At 53.1% G+C, this 18,558-nt stretch overlaps 2 protein-coding genes across 2 annotated transcripts; both read left to right on the forward strand.

Moving 5' to 3' along the window:
* Positions 1 to 6,066: 6,066 nt before the first annotated feature.
* Positions 6,067 to 9,758, forward strand: CABS01_09390 (uncharacterized protein; the record flags this gene model as incomplete). The annotated part of the gene is made up of 3 exons (XM_060542747.1): positions 6,067 to 7,077; positions 7,134 to 7,727; positions 7,782 to 9,758. Coding segments are annotated over 3 exons (3,582 nt in total), but the record flags the coding sequence as incomplete, so codon positions are not given.
* Positions 9,759 to 14,951: 5,193 nt separating this feature from the next.
* CABS01_09391 (calcium/proton exchanger) lies at positions 14,952 to 17,931 on the forward strand (the record flags this gene model as incomplete). The annotated part of the gene is made up of 6 exons (XM_060542748.1): positions 14,952 to 15,646; positions 16,080 to 16,095; positions 16,150 to 16,257; positions 16,313 to 16,384; positions 16,438 to 16,515; positions 16,567 to 17,931. 6 exons carry the CDS (start codon positions 14,952 to 14,954, stop codon positions 17,929 to 17,931), a joined length of 2,334 nt encoding a protein of 777 aa, XP_060400475.1.
* Positions 17,932 to 18,558: the final 627 nt, after the last annotated feature.

Genomic DNA, 18,558 nt, shown 5'->3' on the forward strand with positions numbered 1-18,558 from the left:
ATGTCACTGGACAACATACACCGTGGTATTAATGGCCCAAGTGCCGAGTCTGGCTGGGCTGTCCCGGGCTGATCTTCTTGATGGGGCAGCTCGCTTGCTCCAGAACCGGGGGAGACGAATGACAATTTGGCTTAATTGACTGATGTATGATCATGGGGTGACCATTCGGAAAGACCTGACCGAGAGGGTCTTTGGGCAGTCAAACTTCTCGAAAGACAGAAGTTGGCCGACATTTGACAAGCCCCTCCTCATCAGCACGTGCATTTTTTCAGGATGCGAAAGTGCTCTTGGGGACGCAAATCTTAAAGGTGCCAAGTGACATGACTTGCGGCCAGCCCTGAATCCACTAAATTGGCAAATCGAGCCGGGGCATTTTGAGCTGGCTAACAAGTAGAGATTCAGAAGTTCAGCCTGCTCATGACGGACAGGTTGTATTTGGGCTGACGCAGGCAGACCCCGGTCAAACGCCGTGCGCCTCATCTCCGATGTTAATGCTGGCTAGATGGTGGACGCGACCTTGGTCGTCTTTGCAAGTTGGTTTTGAGCAGACAAACCATTGGCGCCTTCATAAGGACATAGCAAACGGTATTCGCCTTGAAAATCGGTACTGCCCTTACTCAGAGAACTTGGTCATTGCAAATCGGCGCAGTCAGCTCTGTATTGGGCTTGATAAGCTGAGCAAACGGCTGGGCTTTGTCCAGTGTGGTGCATCGCAACCAATCAGCGAAATATCAGAATGCTTTGGTTCGCATACAACACCAATCTGCCGCGGGTAGGTGTAAGGTTAAGCTCCAAAGTGAATATGCGTATGGAGGAGATCTCCAATGGCAAAGACAAGCGAATAGTCTGAAGTGGAATGGAGCCTACTTCGTTTGGGGCCTGCGAAATGGAATTCTCTCCACGAAAGTGGAACGCCTGTATACAAGTAGATAGAAGGTCTGTGATGATTGATTACAATGAGACAGGCGAATCAAGATGGAGTGAATCGATGACAAGGGTGAGTAAGCTGGAGAGTGAAGCGTGAAGACCCAGAAGCTTGGTGGAATAAGGTAGATTCGAATACGTGCGTACCTTGCATTGACGATGGCTGAGGATAGCCGCCGAGTGAGCCAGTCAAGTATTAAGATGAAGGTAACTTCGTTAAGGCAAGGGATGCTGCGTGATATTCGGGTAACCTCGTGGGTGAATGAACCTCGACTCGCCCTTGAGCCATGCGCCATCAGATCCAACCGCTTGGTGCGCATAAATATTGGAGATTCAGTAAAATGCGAAGGCGATGGCGACGACGACATTAAGATGGATGTGTGGGGAGGCGAGCACTGCCAAATGACATGCGATGCGCAAACACGCGATCCGTCGTTTGAGGAGCGAGGGGAACTCGATAGTCCGGTCTCGCAGACACTGCCCGCCAGCCAGTCAGGTTCTGGACGGTAATTTGAGAAATGCAGCCTGCCACGTCAATGCAAGGGACCTCGCTGCGGTCTCAAGCGCGTAAACTAGCAGCCATCTGCAATTAATTGTGCCGCAGCTCACAGGACGATCCTGTCCGTCTGAGTATTTGTATAGAGCCGCGTTTGCACCAAAATGCACGAGGCAGAAGAACGTGGTACAGTTGACTGACTGGAGATACAAGTTACCGGTACAGCTCCTGGTCAACAATGGACACGGAGGATGGGATGGAATCGGACGAAATCCAAATCGTTGCGGGAGGATCAGGACAGTCGACCGGTTTGGGCAGTGGTGCGGCAGCAGCTGGTCCTGGTGATGATGACAAGTCAGAACGACATGACCCCTGGACCATGTCGATACCCCGGTCTTTATCGCCTGGATGCCCAGCCCACCAGCAGGGGTAAGAGGTGTTTCGTTTGACGGTGGCCGACTAAACGCAAAGGTAAATCGTGATGCGACTCTGTAGCTTCTGTAGTTTACTGCTGCATAAGGAAAGGGCATCTGCCCTCAATGCGGTTCGGTCGTAGAGGCTTCGAGATATTGACGATTAATTGGTGCTGGGCATGAATCGTGGGAAAAGTTGCATCTGCGTGCCACTGCGGGCGACGCCAACCACGCTCGGCACCATGCGTCGCATCTCGCCCCGCAGGCGATGACTTGTGGAAGGCGTCGAGATTGGAACTGACGGCCAGTAGCCAACTTGCTTTCGGACGGCGAACTGCTGTCTGACACCATGTTGACCTTTCCAAACTAGGCGCACGCTCAGTCATTTGGTTGGAGAGAATGAGAGAGATGAAGAGAGAGAAAAAAGAGACGTGAGCTTACAGCGGGCAGATATTCGTAGATGGGGTGCATGATCCTCGGTAACCCTTGTCGAGGGGTCATCCCATCTCCAAAAACGAAGCACATGGGGTTGGGCATGAAGCTGGAGTGTTGCTAAGTTGCCGGAGCGTGCGAAGCGGGAACCTTCAGTCTTCTCGAACGAAGTGGGTCACGAATTGGAGGCTCGATGCCAGCTTGATCTATTCGTACGAACCCAATGGGCCAATTAGTCTGTTGCATCGAGAGCCCGTCAGCTGCCGTTGTGCTCATGCTGACTAGATTCCTTGGAAAACAGCGTCTGAGTTGTCGAGGAGAGAGCTCGAGCTTCAGGTGAAGTCGGGTTCGGGTGTCACGTCAATCGTCAGGCCGAGGGCAGATCCCAGCGTGCTTGAGAAGCTAGAGCAGCTAAAGCGGCTGGTGATTTGCATCCTTGAGACAGCAGAACATAGTAGGATCCGGTAGAAGGTGAGTTGCAGAGATGATGTTTGGAAGAAATCATCCACTTCATGTTCCATGTGACAAGGTAAGGCAGTAAGGTATGTCAGGCAAGGAAGGAACTTGGAACCTCCTTCTATTGAGTGAAGTGGGCAGGTACCGGTTTGGCTGAGAAGTGGAGTGGAGGGAAGGAGCGGACAGGAAGAATTGATAGACGAGGCAGGTGCGACATGCTGCATCACTCCTTCCTTCTCCGCCGCCACCCGTCTCCGTCTCCTCCGTACCTTACGGTACCTAACCGGAGGTGCTTTGCCATACCTGCTCCCATTCTTCCTTTCCTCTTCCCCTCCCATCCGAGTATTGCTCATCATTCACGTATTTTCTGAACAATAATTGAGTGTACGGAGTAGGTATGTATGTGCGTGTCATTTGCATTGGGCCTCAAAGCTGGTTGATATCGAATTCCAGCCACTCCCTTCCACATTCACATGTACGAGGAAGTGGGACACCAATCAACAGCTGCAAAATTTCAGAAACGGCGCCAGCGCCGGTGCAAGTTCTCAGCACCACCATCCGCACTAGCCACACCCACAACCACGTTTCGGCTCTTGTGCAACGCCTTCCTGCTCCCGCGCCTTGAGTCTTGAGGTACACAAAGGTTCTAAGCCTCCTCTTGACTTACACAGGCTTCTGCACTGCTCTGGGCTGAGACGTTAAGTCAGACACGCCAATTCGAAGCATACCTACCCGTCTGCGGCAGTTGTCAGACTGGGTGGAAGATGATTTATCGTTCGACTACGGAGTACAACTATTTCACTAGGCAGGAGGTACTAGACACTAGACGCTAGACGTAGACAGTTGTGGTCTCGACTCTCCCATCTGAGCCCCGCACGTCAACTTCATCTTGATACCTACCTACCTTGAATACGAAAGGGGACATCAGTCCATTCCGGCGCCGCTGCATTGAGGTGATTATTGGGGACGAATGCCTACCTTGACCCTCGGGACAGCTGCCGACTGCCAGCAGAACAGGCCGAGAAAGGTCACGGAAGTTGGAACCAAGGAAAAGGCCAACCAAGGGAGAAAAGAAACGACAAATTGCCCACTGGCCACAATCCGCGCCGGCCCTCTGGAAAATTGGTGGTGCTTGGACAGCCGTAAGTGAGATAATTTAACGAGACGGCATCTCCTCGCTCTTTTCTTGCTACAATCAATACGGCCCAGCCAAGGTGGTCACGGTCATCCACTCAGTTGAGGCGGAAACAGTGCTGCGTTTCTTCTCTCTCTCTCGGTTCGGCTCAATTCAGCTCGACGGAATCCTACCTCAAGGTACCTCACCTTCCCTTGGCCTCGATCTCACCTCACATCTAGCCGGCGAGGACGACTCTACCTACCTTAGGTACCTATCAGCCAAGGTACCTCGCAGCACGCAGTATCTTACTCTGGCACCTGCGCCTCTCCTACCACGTCCATTACTTGCAGTGTGCAGCGCAAGGAGTGTCATAGACGAAGCACTCAAGTACGAAAGCACGAAGCAGGAAGCAATCAGTCGCGGTTGCATGTCGCAGTCGCAGTCGCAGTAGTGGCAGCGTTAGCGGATATTAGCGAGTATCTGGTACCTGCATTCCGTCCCTAGTTGCATGTACCGCACCTGCTCCCTTTTTCCCGCTTTTCTCCCCTGAGGCCCACGCACATCTCCGCCTTCACTTTCCCAGGGCGATACTTACAAGTTGCATTGCACCTCACCCCTGCAAGTACACGATACCCCCGGGGGCCTACCTTGGTACGGAGTACGTAGTAAGGTATTCGACCAGGGAATCTCTCAATCGCGCGCTTTCTCTGTCTGCCTTTCTCGCGCCCGCCGCCCGCTCACTCACACCCACTCTCTTGACGTCTCTCCTCTCTTTTCGAGACTGACTGACTGACTGACCAGCGACCTGGGGCTTGTCTGTTCCAACTCTTGTGCTTCCGTTCCTCATTGCGCGCGCTGTTCCAAATATCGGGCGCACTCAGTCTCCAACCTTGGACCGGCTCCATCCAGCTCGTCCTAAGTCTCATCTCTTCAATTTCATTCTGACGAGCACGAAGACGTCTGACCGTCCGTTCCTCCTAACTGTCTCTCTCTTCCTCTCTTTCTCTCCCTCGCCAAAAAAACAAAAGAAGGAAAAAAAAAAAAAAAGGAGCCAAGACGAGGCCCATTCCCAATCCCGCCTGTCTCTCTTCTCTCATTCTGGACTGGTTCGCCCTCAATCGCCCTCCACATCTCGACTTCCACCGCCTCTCGCTCCCAAAGTCCAACTTGGGCTCTCACCGCGCATTACCTCATCCCACTTGTACCTGGATTCGCTGCGCCAACGTCTCCGTTTGGTCTGCGTTGGCCGTGTCTGGTCTTGTTTTTCTGACCGGCGATCCAACTCGCTCCGATAGTCTGCCTCTAGTTTCGAGCCCGCCGAGGTAGAGAAGCGCGCCATCGACAACTTCAACCGTCGACAAAAAGCCTACAATCAGACTCGGGCCTCCCGCACTCATTATCGTCATACTCTTCTCGATCTGCTGGCGATAGCTCCCTCTGATCGTTCCAAGCCAGACCAGATAAGACTTGAGTGGTTCGGTAAAAGGCAATTGGTTCCAATCAAAACATACTGGTTTCCGACCGCCATACTGCATCCAGCCTGCCTCTTGACCCTCGACTAGGGTCACCTCACCGACACGACTGACTGGAACTGTTTTCCTACCGCTCATTCTTCCTCCTGTCTGCACCCCCGTCTGGTCTCAGACGGTGTCAAAGGACAAAGGTTCAAAGCCATAGGTATCAATCCGTCGCACAGCCTTTCACCACAGCAGAGTGTGTACGTGCACCACTGCCCCTTTGTCGCGTCACTGTTCCCAGTGTTGTTGCTGCATTGACTCGACTCGACTTTACCGCCCCAAAACGATCGTCGCCGACACATTTCGTCAGGGTCGAGCTACAGTAAACAACAAATCGCAACCATCAGCCAAGGGGGGAAGAAAACAATTGACCCCTTCCGCCCACACCATGAGATAGACTGGCCCAATTCATTGGTACACCAGACACTCACAACACGGCCTATCCAAGGACCCTAATACCTCCAATCGGGCTTGTCCGTCCCATACCAATTCAGGGCGAATTAATTCCTGCAGCTCAATAATTCCAGCGTCCTGAAACCTGGTGCCCAGCGAGCAACTTTACCTCGCTGAACAGCATTCGCTTACGGACCTCTTTCTCGCTTCTCAATTCTCCGCCAACATACCAGCCTCCCTTGACCCCCTTCCAAAACGCACCAACATCGCAGACCGACATCTTAGCGACAATCGCGGGACCAAAACACGCCAGACTAGGACCGCCGCCCAGTCGAACTCTATTTCCTTGCGCGCTTGCGTTTCCACTGTCGCAAAAGCATATCCTCGGCCGCTTTGCAGCCTGCCCATCACACAACAGCTTTGGCATCACCGCCTTTGGTTGCAGCCTCACCGAGCAGCCGGCAGTACACGTCGAACCACTCTTCCCCATCTCGCGAGGCGTACAATGCCAATTTGCAACACAACTTTGCCTCTCCTGCATCGTCACAACGCCCTCCGAGCCGACCGAGCGGAAACGGCGCGTCTGTAAACACTCAGGACCCAACTTCGCCCATGACGTCCCGAGTTGTCCCCGCCAGCCCCGTCGCCGTCGCGCCCTCTTCCCCAGACTACCAATCCTCATCCTCCGAACAACGAAGAAACATGCCCCCAGTCGCCCCCCCTCGAACGTCCTCGACGAATTATTCGGGCGCTACTACCACTACGACCACCACGAAAAGACGCGATCATGCTGCCGAGAAGGCGGCATCGTCACCGCGACGCGGTCAAGCAGACGGAACGAATGGTAATGTCGATTATACCTACTCGGATGACGGTTCTGCTTCACGCAGCAGAAGATCGCATCAACAAATGCCTCCTGATTCTCCCCATCGATCTAGCGGCAACCGACCTGGGAGTCAGCCGACGGTGATTCCCGTACGATCACATGCACCTCAGACAACAGCATCACCAAAGCAGCCCACGCGCGAAGCAAGCGAGGTTCTCAATCGAATGGTGGTCTCCCAGCCCGAAGTAGACATCGCTCGCGAGAAGGAACGACTAGCAGAAGCTCAGTCTACCCGCATAGGATCATCACATGATGACGCTGCACCTCCCCCGATCGGTATGTCCGAGCATGATGACGGCAGACGTGGAGGCAGAAGCCGTCATGATCATTCCGGGAAACGTGAGAAGGTAGTTAGGTTTGGCGACTACGTTCTTGGAAATACCATCGGTGAGGGCGAGTTTGGAAAAGTAAAGCTTGGCTGGAAGAACGATAACAATGTGCAAGTAAGTTAACGACCCGCTGACATGCCTCGGGATTCTTGTTTACACTTCGTCACCAGGTCGCTATCAAGTTGATCAAGCGGGATAGTGTCGGCAACAACCCTTCCAGATTGGCCAAGATCTATCGCGAAATTGCGATTCTACGGGGCATTTCTCACCCTAACATCGTTCGCCTTCACGAGATGGTCGAAACCGAGAGGCACATTGGTATCATTCTCGAATACGCCTCTGGTGGTGAGCTGTTCGACTACATCCTGAACCATCGCTATCTGAAGGACAATGCCGCGCGAAGGCTGTTCGCCCAACTAGTGTCTGGTGTTGGTTATTTGCACAAGAAGGGCATTGTTCACAGAGATCTCAAGCTGGAGAACTTGCTTTTGGACCGGAACCGCAACATCATTATCACCGATTTTGGTTTCGCCAACACCTTCGATGCCGAGGAAGAGCTTTCCGAAGAGGAGGAACTCAACCTCAGCGACCGTGACTTTGTCAAGAAATTGGGACTGGATAGAGTCAAGACCAATGGCACAAGGAAGGGCGATTTGATGCAGACCAGTTGCGGCAGTCCCTGCTATGCTGCGCCAGAGCTTGTTGTGAGCGATTCTCTATACACTGGCCGCAAGGTCGACGTATGGAGTTGCGGTGTAATCTTGGTAAGTGGCGAGTTTCCCAGCGCAAGCCTATTTTGTAAGCTGACCAGAGTTTAGTACGCGATGTTGGCTGGCTACCTTCCCTTCGACGACGATCCCGCGAACCCCGAAGGTGACAACATCAACTTACTGTACAAGTACATTGTCAACACGCCTCTGACCTTCCCCGAATACGTCACTCCTCATGCTCGCGACTTACTCAGGCGAATCCTTGTCCCCAACCCCCGGAAAAGAGCAGACTTGTTCGAGGTGGCTCGGCACAGCTGGTTGAGCGAGTACGCTCATGTCGTGGAGTTCATTACTAGTAGCACCACCACACCCAACCAGATTCAGAACACGACGGTGCCCTCCGAAGACGACGACTTCGCTGAGGCATCTGGCATCGGACGAAGCGCCTCGGTTCGCGAGTCCTCCAAGACGAAAGCCAACACCCCGACATCGGTGGGAGGTCTCGCCAGCAAACACGCCAAGATCGACGCCGATGCCGAGGCAGCAGCTATTGCTAAGGCGCACAAAGATAACAAACGTCGCACGGTGCAGGTCGAGTACGTGGCGCCGACGACACAGACACAAAGAGGGGAGGCTGCTGCTGCAGCAGGAAGTAAGTCGAGAGCGCGTTCGAGCAGCCAAGGTCCAGTAGAGGTTGCGGAGAACCAAAACTCGCAGGAGAAACCCCTTCCTAGAGATCCCCCTGTCTCGAGAGATTCGTACAGAGCCAGTCGACAAGGCACGCGCCCTCCTAGTGCCCACCGCAATACTGCAGCCGCACCCTCGAGACCGACTCGCGACACTCGTACGACCTCTGATAACACCTTCACACCTTCAGGACCAGCTGCACAGGCTTCTGGAAGACCTCAAACTGGCGGCTCAATGGCATCAGGCTCAATGGGACTGGGAGCTGGAGCTCGTGGATCGTACGGCCAACCAATCCCCCCGGCCGTCGCAGGTACTAATGCTCATGGAAGGATTCAACAACCCACTACCCAGGATTCCCAGGCTATGGGACGACCCAGCGTCAGCGTGCCGCCAAAGTTTGCCAAGGTTGCCGGGTTTGCCCCAGAACAACAAGCCGCCCAGAGCCAGACGCCTCCTCAGTCAAGCGATGGCAGAGGTCATGGTCACAAGCGTTCTAACACCATCGGCTCCCTACTGGGTCGGAACGGGTCGATCTTTGGGGGTAAGAACCGCAAGAGACCCGAATCTCAGATCGCAGACAAGAGCCGGAAGTACCCTCCAGTCAGCATGCCTAATAACATGCCTGCTGATGGTCAGCCCCGCCCTTCGATAGACTCGAGAGCCTCACGGCGATCCTTCTCTTTGGGTCTCGGAAAGAAACGCAGCGGTAGCATCGCTGGGTCCCAGACCTCCCACGAGAAGCAGAATAGGCGATTCTCGTTGATCCCGCAATCATTCTCGCTGAAGGCTATTGGCATTGGCAGAGACTACGATCGTCCGCCGTCTGAGCCACAGTCTCAGCCCGACCTTCCCATCCAAGATCCCCCTGAAGTTGACGAGCATGGAAGATACATCGACTCACGGGGACAATCTCGAGGTTATGATGGTGGATATGACCAGGGGTACCGACAGCCGCCAGGCTCTAGCTCTGCTCCCCAGTTGTCACGTCAAGAGTGGCAAGATCAACAGCAGCAGCAAGGCTACCAGCAGCAACAGCAGCAGCAACAGCAGCAGCAACAACAACAGCACGTGGGCCCAATTGGCCAGCCTAGTGCAGTGCCCGCCTACATGCAGCAGGGTACTGGCCTAAACACTGGGTCGGAGTCCTCATTCGAGAATGCTCAGAACCGAAGACACACTGGTGCTCCATACAATGCCAGCGGATACTCTGAGTCTGAGGGTTATGACGGACAGCAGTTCGGCTCGTCCCGCGGTAATGGCCGGTCTGGCGTGCTACAGAAGAATAAGAGATTCGAAAGCGCAGAGTACGGTGGCCATCAAGGCAGCAGCGGAGCCGCCAAGAGAGTTATGGACTTTTTCCGCAGGCGCGGCAAAGCGAGAGGTGGCGACGACAGGTAGAACACTTTCGAAGCCCTCGACTGCTCGCCATCTACCGGTTCAGGCTCGCGGCCCTTGTGCGGGCCCCGGTCATCACAAATGAGTCTGTCCCCGACGCGCCCAATTGAGCGGTGACGACGTCTATAGGACGGTGCGCGCCTCGTCTTTTTGAGATTTCTGAGGTTTTAATGTGTGAATACCAGCCAGCAGGACACGTTAGTCGCTTGGCATCATTAGTGGAAGTTGATGGCCTGCTGCATGGTTGGCGAAACTGGCATAGAATGTTGAGAGGAGTTATTTCTTTCCACAGTCCTCTCTCGTGTAATCAGGGAAGTTTGGTGTTTATTGCGTCGGTTCATGGGATGGGGGGTGGTTCAGATACAGAGAAGGCTTGGTGGTTTTTCTTCCCTCACCCCTTTTTCGGAAATGGGTCTTTTTTTTTTATTCTGGTTGGTTCAACTTGTTCATTTTCCCTCTAATTTGATGGCATCACGTCGGTAACCGATTGAGGTTGCTGGCGGCGGCAAAGGCGTATGGGAATACAGAAGTAGAGAGGGAGTGAGAGAGAGAAATTCAGAGAGAGAAGAGAGACAGAAGAACCGACGTTTGAGTTGTTGACATTATTGTGTGATGAGAGTTGAATACCGTAGTGAGTGAGTGGCTGGCTGGCATCGCCTGGCTGGTTGCGGATATGTAGTGTTTAGTATGGAAGCATATTGAAGCTGCATTGGACGGGCAACGTATAGTCTCCTGTGAGATGTGAAATTTTTGAACCAGATAGAATGAAGCGCAGTCTGCTGATCATGTACGTCTTACGTAGAAGATGGAACAGGTATAGTGGAAGGCATGTGGAGAGTAGAGAAGCCCAACATCGGACATCTGTACTCTTTCCACCGTGTGATAGGGAATAAGTAGTAAATGTACCACTCCTTACAAAGCGTCAAGTGGAAGCTGAGAGCCCGCAAAGTTCGCAACTACCCTCATCGGATCTGTCACGCCGATGACGACGGGGGGGGATGGACCGCAAACGAGGTCTTGGTCTTGGCGGTGAGCCAAGGGGATCGATCTCACAACGTCTTCGAAGCCCGGATGGATTTTGCCTCGCTTTTCTAGCTCCTGGTTTCTCGCTAAATAGTCACACGCTGTGATACTGTCATGACGCGTGCCTGTGAGTCCGTGACGACCGTCCACTTCGTGCCGCTGTCACTCACCCCTTGGACGCGACGCTCCGACGCAAAGGAGACGAGACTTGGACGCCGGAGTCTGGACGCTCGCAAACGGCCCACTTTGGTCTACGGAGTAGTGGTAATGCGGACGTCCAGTCACGGCATCACCTAGTGCAGTACCTTTTGATAAGTGTGGCTGTTCGTGGCGCAGCCATCACGACTGCTACTGGGACACTACCTTAGTCGAATCTGTACTCCGTACCCAAGGTACGGAGCATCCGTACGGGACACAAATGCATAGCCACCACCCGCCAATGGGCCGGTGCCACAAACGTCGACAAGCCCCCCAAGAAAATTTGACGTCACTCTCGGCACGTGTCGGCCGGCTTGGTATGCATCTGTGGCGTTCCCATTGGCTTGCGAGTGGGGAAATCACCCGCTTCGATAGGATAGGTACGTATATCACTATCAAAAGCATCGACGAAATCCATACAATTACGGATACTAGCCTCCCAGGCCGGCAGGTAATTAAGAAACGATGTAGGATTGGTCGGCCGGCATTTAGCAGAAGACGCGGGTGGGAAGCTTGAATTTCGTTTGAACGAACCCCTGTTCGTTCGGCGCAACGACCAAAAACGAAATGCCCTTGGATGGGCAAACATAGGATGTAGGACGGTGTTTTGGATGACGCGTCTCGGCGCCCGTACGCACGATCGGTTGTGAGTTGGATCAGCTTCTTTTGAATTTCAACGGCCCTGTATCTTTCTCGTCACCGGTGGCAAGAGGCACATTCAGAATACGTATTGTACGCATTGAGCCTTCTGTAGCGGAAAAAAAAAAGAAGAGACAAGGGTAGGATAGAAAAGTATCGTGCTGTTGTTGTTTCCAGTTGTCGAAATTAGGTTGTGACAAACGGGAAAGAAAACGGTCTAGCCGGTAGGGGAGAGGAATTAGGTTGGACGAGAGAAGGGAAGGGAAGGCACAGCGGAAGGGAGGGAGGGGGGGGCATTGGATGGAAACAAATAGTGCCGGTAACCTTTTGAAAATGCAAAAAGTAAGGCGATGGGCAGGAACAAGCAGAATGTTCGTCAAATCGGCCGGGGGTGAAGAAAAAGCTTTGGGAAGTTTGGGAGCGGTTCCCCGTGCGCTCTTTGAGGCCCCGAGCGCCCTCTTTTGCAACGGCCCTCAACCGTTTGGGGCTTCTTGACGGAGCGGTCATGGACTCATGACTCTTGCAATAATATATCCACTGCTTAGATCCTTTTGAAAGGTCAAAAGTGGTGCGGAGTATACGCCAAAGAATATGGACGCAAGGTGATTGTTGGATCAAGTTGCTCTGTTTCGACTTCGCAAGAGGAGTGTATAGCCGGGCGGAATGCAACTCTGCAGTCTACTACGCTGGAGCGGAGGAGGATCGTCTCGCATAGGGGTACCTGGACCACGTGTGTCGTCGAGAGAGAGGTGCCAGCCACTGAGGTGCGAGGGTGATCCCCGACTGATTGATAAGGCAGGTTTGGCAGGAAGGCGGCAGGCCGGCTGGCTCCAGAGTTTTGGGACGTCAAAGTTATGGATTATCCATATCTCGAATTGTGCCACTATGAAATCCCCCGGCCGGTATGTAACTTTTCGATAATGACACGCGGGGTCGACTGCCCGGCCCGGCTTCTTCTTGATCCCCTTTGATGAGGCTTCTTACAGTTTTATCAACAACAAGGGCGAGGAGAACGAGAAACATAAAATGCGCTACTGCATGATCTGAAAAGCAAGAAAGATGGGGTCCGGAATCCGGTTCATGTTTCGAGATTGTCTCTACCACGGAACCCATCATCTGTAATCGGTGTCCTTGGCGATGCTTGGCGCACGTTGCGAGTTGAGCTGGGGATGCAGAGGAGCAAGAGCAAGAAGGAGAGTCGAGAAGTCCAAGAGTCCGTCGTGGCTCGGTTTCTAAGTAGAGCACAGAGTATGAATACATCGAAGAGAGAGAAGTGCGTGAAGAATCGGTGTGGGTGAGGCTCGAGCGAGAAGGTTGTTTGCTTGATCTCCGTCCGGTAGAATGTCCCATTTCGGCCTTCCAACTTCGGCCCTCGAACAATGCTAGTTTCTGGTTTTTTGGACGGTGTGTGTCAATGTGGCGTAGGTTAATTGATCAGAAACTGCTACAGTAAAGTGCTTGAAGGCTGTAGTTGCGTTGAGCTGGACTATGGAAAGTGCTTGTCCACCTCTGCTGCGGACCTAGCCTGCGTACGGAGTATAGTGGTAAGGATAGAGGGTTGGGACGAGGATTTGGCATGGGAGGCCGCGAGGAGATTGCGAAATTGGACGCGAATATTTGCGAGTGCAACTCTGTCATTCTGTGAGGCTCAGCTGGCGTCCGGGCGGAGCGGAGGGAGAGGGTGGTCCTCTGCTGGGAGGAGAGTTGTTTAGCACCTAGGGGAGTCAGAGGGGGAGGGATGGAAGATTGGAAGAGGAATTCCATCCCACTTTCCGTCAAGTGTTAGTCGAGTCCCCTGCCCCTCCCTGCCTGCGTGAAGGTTAATGCTTATTAGTGTGTATCCACTGTGGCTCGACGGAGCCAATGGGTTCGAGGTTGCTGATGAGGCGGAGGATGGGCGGTGGTTGTTGTGGTCCTTTGTTGAGAGCGGGAGCCTACAACTAGAGACCGACTGACCGATTGACCGAGGGAGGGACGGGACCTGGGGGGAGGCAAAATGGCGAGGTCCGATAGGGCAGAGGCCTCTTTTCCCTGCAGCGAGTTGATGAGGTGTGATATCATTGTTGCTGTGTTTGATCTGGGCCTGCAGGCGATGGTGGTGGTGATGATGATGATGATGGAAGAACAGTGACAGCATGTGCATGCATCTGGATTTCAGGATTTCTGGATCCAGATTCCAGACCCCGTATTACCTTACGGAGTAGGTCCTCGGTACAGAAATGGTGTCGTAGTTTGCAGTGTAGCCAAGAAGGCCAAGGGGAAGAGGCCCGTACACATTTCCATGGCAAAAGCTTGGTTTATTGGTACAACCCCGGGCCCAGAACTCTGATGTGATGTGGATGCGGATGTGCTGGATTGTCTCTGTTTGAAGCTATGCTCGTGCTTGCTGGTCGTCCAACCAATGACTTTGGATGTGTGTCCCACAGTGATGATTGCAGATCCCAAGAGGTCCAGTTTCTCAGAAAACAGGAGACGACGATGCAAATAGCAGCAAATGAGGAGAGAAGAGAAGCTGGGGATGACGAAGTACCGGGAGTGGGATAGACAAAGAGGCAACGGGGGAACAAGCTGAGGCTTAGTGACCATAGTGACCTTGGGAGATGGAGAAATTGTGGGCGCGCCACACCAGCCTGAGGCACATGACCAGCGGCCTCTTACTGGATCTGGTTGATTCACGGTTCATCCACCCAAGACATTTTGCACCAAGGCGATTGGCCCCAGACAAGCCAGGCGCGGTGACGGGGAGCCCCTGCTTTGCTTGTTTCCCGGCGGGCCCTGCCATGCCTGCTTGTTTTGCGTATCAGAGAGAAAGACAGAGACGGTGAATACGTACCTCAAGACCAGAGACGATGGAAAGTGCAAGAGCGTCCTTGCAGCGGTACGCTTCCCCGTTCCCGCCGTCCCAACGTCTTGGAGGTACCTGCTTGCTCGCCGCGGCAAGGTTCCATTGTACCTACCGTCACCCGTGCTACCTTCCCTCTCCTCTGCTACCTTAAGGTGTCTAGTGTACGTACTTACGCAACTGCGCCAGAGCTAAGGGTACGTCTCTTCCCGGTCCGTGTCTGTCGCCTGGGGACGTTGCCTCTACCTTATCCCCCCCATGTCTATCTCTTAGTCGATTCGACCTTTAAAGCATCCCTCATCTGTCGCCGTCCGACCACATTCCCCTTCTAGTCCTCTTCTCTCCTTGTCCGTACTTATTCTCCTCCCGAAGCTTGTCTTCACTTTTGCGTCTCTAAGAAACTCCATTGTGTGCCATCGCCAAAAAACACTCTACTCTTTCCCCAAAGAAAACCGCGCTCCAGCCGAGACACGAGTGTCCGGTCATCTATTTCGATGAAGAAAGCCTCCTCTGATCCCCCCAATATAGACACCAGAGGCTCTGGCGCAGCAGGATCAGCGCATGGCGTCCGTCGCAGCTCCTCGAACCGATCCCACGGCAATTCGGCAAACATAGTCACCGACTCAATAGACTTGTCCAGCAAGTCTTCTCTTCCCGCTACCCAGCGCAACAATACGTTCGACACCACGGCTTCTACTACCAATAGCAGTAATGGCGTCGCCAATGGCGTCTCCTCTCACATCACGAGCTCTTCTGCGAGCAACAACCTCACCCTCACATACCCGGACGACATCAATGAGAAAACAAGTCCCCGCGACCTCGAGGATGTTGCTATATCTTCGAAAACTTCGCGGCAGGGGGCTGTCGTAGACGAGGAGGGTGCTTTGAAGAAGAATCAAACTCCCGAACAGAGGCAGAAACCTGGCGTCTTTGCCCGCTTCTACCTCACGTGTAAAATGATCCTGTTCCACAGCTGGGTCAACGTGCTCCTCGTCTTCGTCCCCGTAGGCATCATCACAAAAGCCCTCGGCGTGAGCCCCGGCATCGTCTTCGCAATGAATGCCATCGCCATCATTCCACTCGCTGGCCTGCTCAGCCACGCCACCGAGTCCGTCGCCAGCAAGCTTGGTGACACCATTGGCGCCCTCCTGAACGTGACTTTCGGCAATGCCGTCGAACTGATTATCTTGTAAGTTTTGCCTGACTCTATTTCCATTCTTCCCTCCAAGCCATTCTACGAGGTGGTTTGGGGGAGGCTCGCGGTGGGGAAGCCCAAAGATCCAAACGTGTTGCGGCTTGTCTTGGCACCTGTCTTGGCCAAGCCGCTCACTGGATCTTGGCCCTGAATATCTCGAACCTTGCAACCCTCTGGATGTCTTGGCGCAGTCTTGGCTAATGCTTATTTCTCCAATCCAGCATGTATGTTCCTACCCTTCTGCGGGTGACAAAGACGAGAAAGAGACGAGAAGTCTACACCAAAAGACACCATCACATCAATCAAGTCCCAAATCATGCAGTTCTCTTCTCCCAATGTCAATTCACGACCTACAAATCGGTCGTTATTTTCTAGAGTATACTTTGTTGCAGGTTTGCTAACATGTACATCTTCTGCGGCTCTTCAGCATCGCGCTTGTCAAGGTAGGATAGTCTAACATGTAATTTCAGCGGACTTGCTTGCTGACTTGGACCCAGGATGAAATTCGCATTGTTCAGGCGTCCCTCCTAGGCTCTATTTTGGCCAACTTGCTGCTCATTTTGGGCATGTGCTTCTTCCTCGGTGGCTTGCGCTTCCGAGAGCAGGTGAGTTCAATCGGCTCTTTTGACGAAATTAGTACTGTACTGATACAGTCATTAGATCTACAATAGCACCGTCACGCAGATGAGTGCTTGTCTGCTTAGTTTGAGTGTCATCAGTTTGGTGCTTCCTGTAAGTTTTCTGAAGCCACACCGGAAAATATCCTGAAACTAACCACTTCCCAGACTGCCTTCCACGCTTCATTTCAAAACACCTTCAAGGCTGAGGATGAGACTCTCAAGATTAGTCGTGGTACCAGTGTGGTGAGTACTCTATGATGTACTACCCAAGTCTTGACTGCTAATTTCATGTAGGTCCTCCTATTGGTATACATCTTGTACCTCCTGTTCCAGTTGAAGTCTCATGCCTACATGTACGAGTCTACACCGCAACACATTGTGGATGCTGAGTCCGCTCCTGGCCCGGCCATTGGTTTCTTCGACTCTTCCAGTTCTGAAGATAGCTCCGACTCCGACTCCGATTCAGATGCTTCTGACAGCTCTGGAGGCACTGTACGCAAGACAATGAGAAAGGTCATGCGCGCCGGTAGAAGGCGCAAGTCTAGTGTGGTTTCTGTCAACACCGACGGTCTCCCCCGTACCCGTAACTCCTCTGTCGGTACAACTCACGGCTCTGAAGGATCCGCCAGTCGTCCAGCCATTCCTCGCTTCAACTCTGTCGGTAGCGATGAGGCCGTTGAGGAAGACAGGTCTCGTAAGCACAGAAAGCATCGTAGACGTCATCACAAGCATCAGAAGAAGTCCAAGAAGGCCTCCCGGAACAACCTTGTCGATGTTGAAGGCCATGAGCCTTTGACCAGCAGCGCTCAAGCGGGTGAACCCCGCCGTCTGGACTTTGCCGATCAACCCGCTGGCCCCTCGGAGCCGACCGATACCACTCAAGCCGCCAAGAGTCGCCCAGTGTCTGGCCTTCGCGGGCTGTCGATTAAGAACTTCGCCCCCGCTGTCTTCACCACACCCGACGAGACCCCATCCGCCGGCCCCGCTGCCCCGGCCGGCCCAGTCCCCCGAGTCCGTTTCGGTATCCGCCGTACCAACTCCTTGCCTGACCGTCTCAACCAGTATGGGAACGTTCGCCCCCCCGGAGGAGTATTCCCCGCCCAGATTCCTGGTGTCGCAACTGTCAACAGTGGTCTGAGTGCCAAGGACGAGACTGCCGACAATGATCACCTATCCCGCACTGCTGCCGTCCTTCTTCTGCTCTTCTCCACCGCCCTTGTCGCCGTCTGCGCCGAGTTCCTTGTCGACTCCATTAACGAGGTTGTCAAGACCAGTCCTCTTGGCGAGATCTTCATCGGCCTCATTATCCTCCCCATTGTTGGCAACGCAGCAGAGCACGTCACGGCCGTCACTGTCGCTATGAAGAATAAGATGGACCTGGCCATTGGTGTTGCCGTTGGTAGCTCCATCCAGATCGCCCTCTTCATCACGCCCATTGTCGTCATCATCGGTTGGGCTATGGACCGCGATATGTCGCTGTACTTTACCTTGTTCGAGACAGTCTGCTTGTTCGTTTCAGCTTTCATTGTCAACTTCCTGGTACTCGACGGAAGGAGCAACTACCTTGAGGGCGCTTTGTTGTGTGCAACATACATCATTATCGCTGTGGTTGCTTTCTTCTACCCCAACTCGGACGAGGCGAGCTCCTTCGGCGCCTGAATTTGGGGGAATGAGGTCGCATAATAGGACATGATTCTTATGCTATGCGGTTGACATGATGGGGAGGAGTGGTTGTTGGTGAAGAACAACTTACGACGCTTCATGAAGATTTCTTTCTATTCTGCTGCTATGGCATATTCGCTATGGCACGCGGCTTTTATTTACAAGGGGGTGACTTGGGCTTGGGGTTATATCATTCTTGCACAAGTTTGTTGCAATTTCAAACTTTTGATCGATGGCGCACACAATTAGTAGCTTTGGTCCACCGTCTTCCACACGGGAACAGGCTCTTGGGCGCCGAATATACACGTATTTTTACACCATGAATTATGCGATATGCAATGCTTTCGATTGTGAATTTTGTTATTATTGGATACTCTTGAGTCGTATCTTTGGAGTATTTCACTTTTTCCTCACGGTGCATCTCCGCCTGGCTGTTCATCTTCAACACCGCATTGACTTCTCCTCCCTTGCCGCTGACATGAAGGATCAAGAAGGAGTTAACCAGCATTGCCTTGATAGGCGAGGTTAGCGACAGACTAATATGCCGCCCAGGATATTTCCTCTATTTCGCCTACTCTGATTGTAGCCATTCATCTAAAGAAAATGAGTATGTGGATGGTACTC

The sequence above is a fragment of the Colletotrichum abscissum genome (genome assembly GCF_030869225.1).
Source record: "Colletotrichum abscissum strain IMI 504890 chromosome Unknown Scaffold_22.1, whole genome shotgun sequence".
Lineage (NCBI taxonomy): Eukaryota > Fungi > Ascomycota > Sordariomycetes > Glomerellales > Glomerellaceae > Colletotrichum > Colletotrichum abscissum.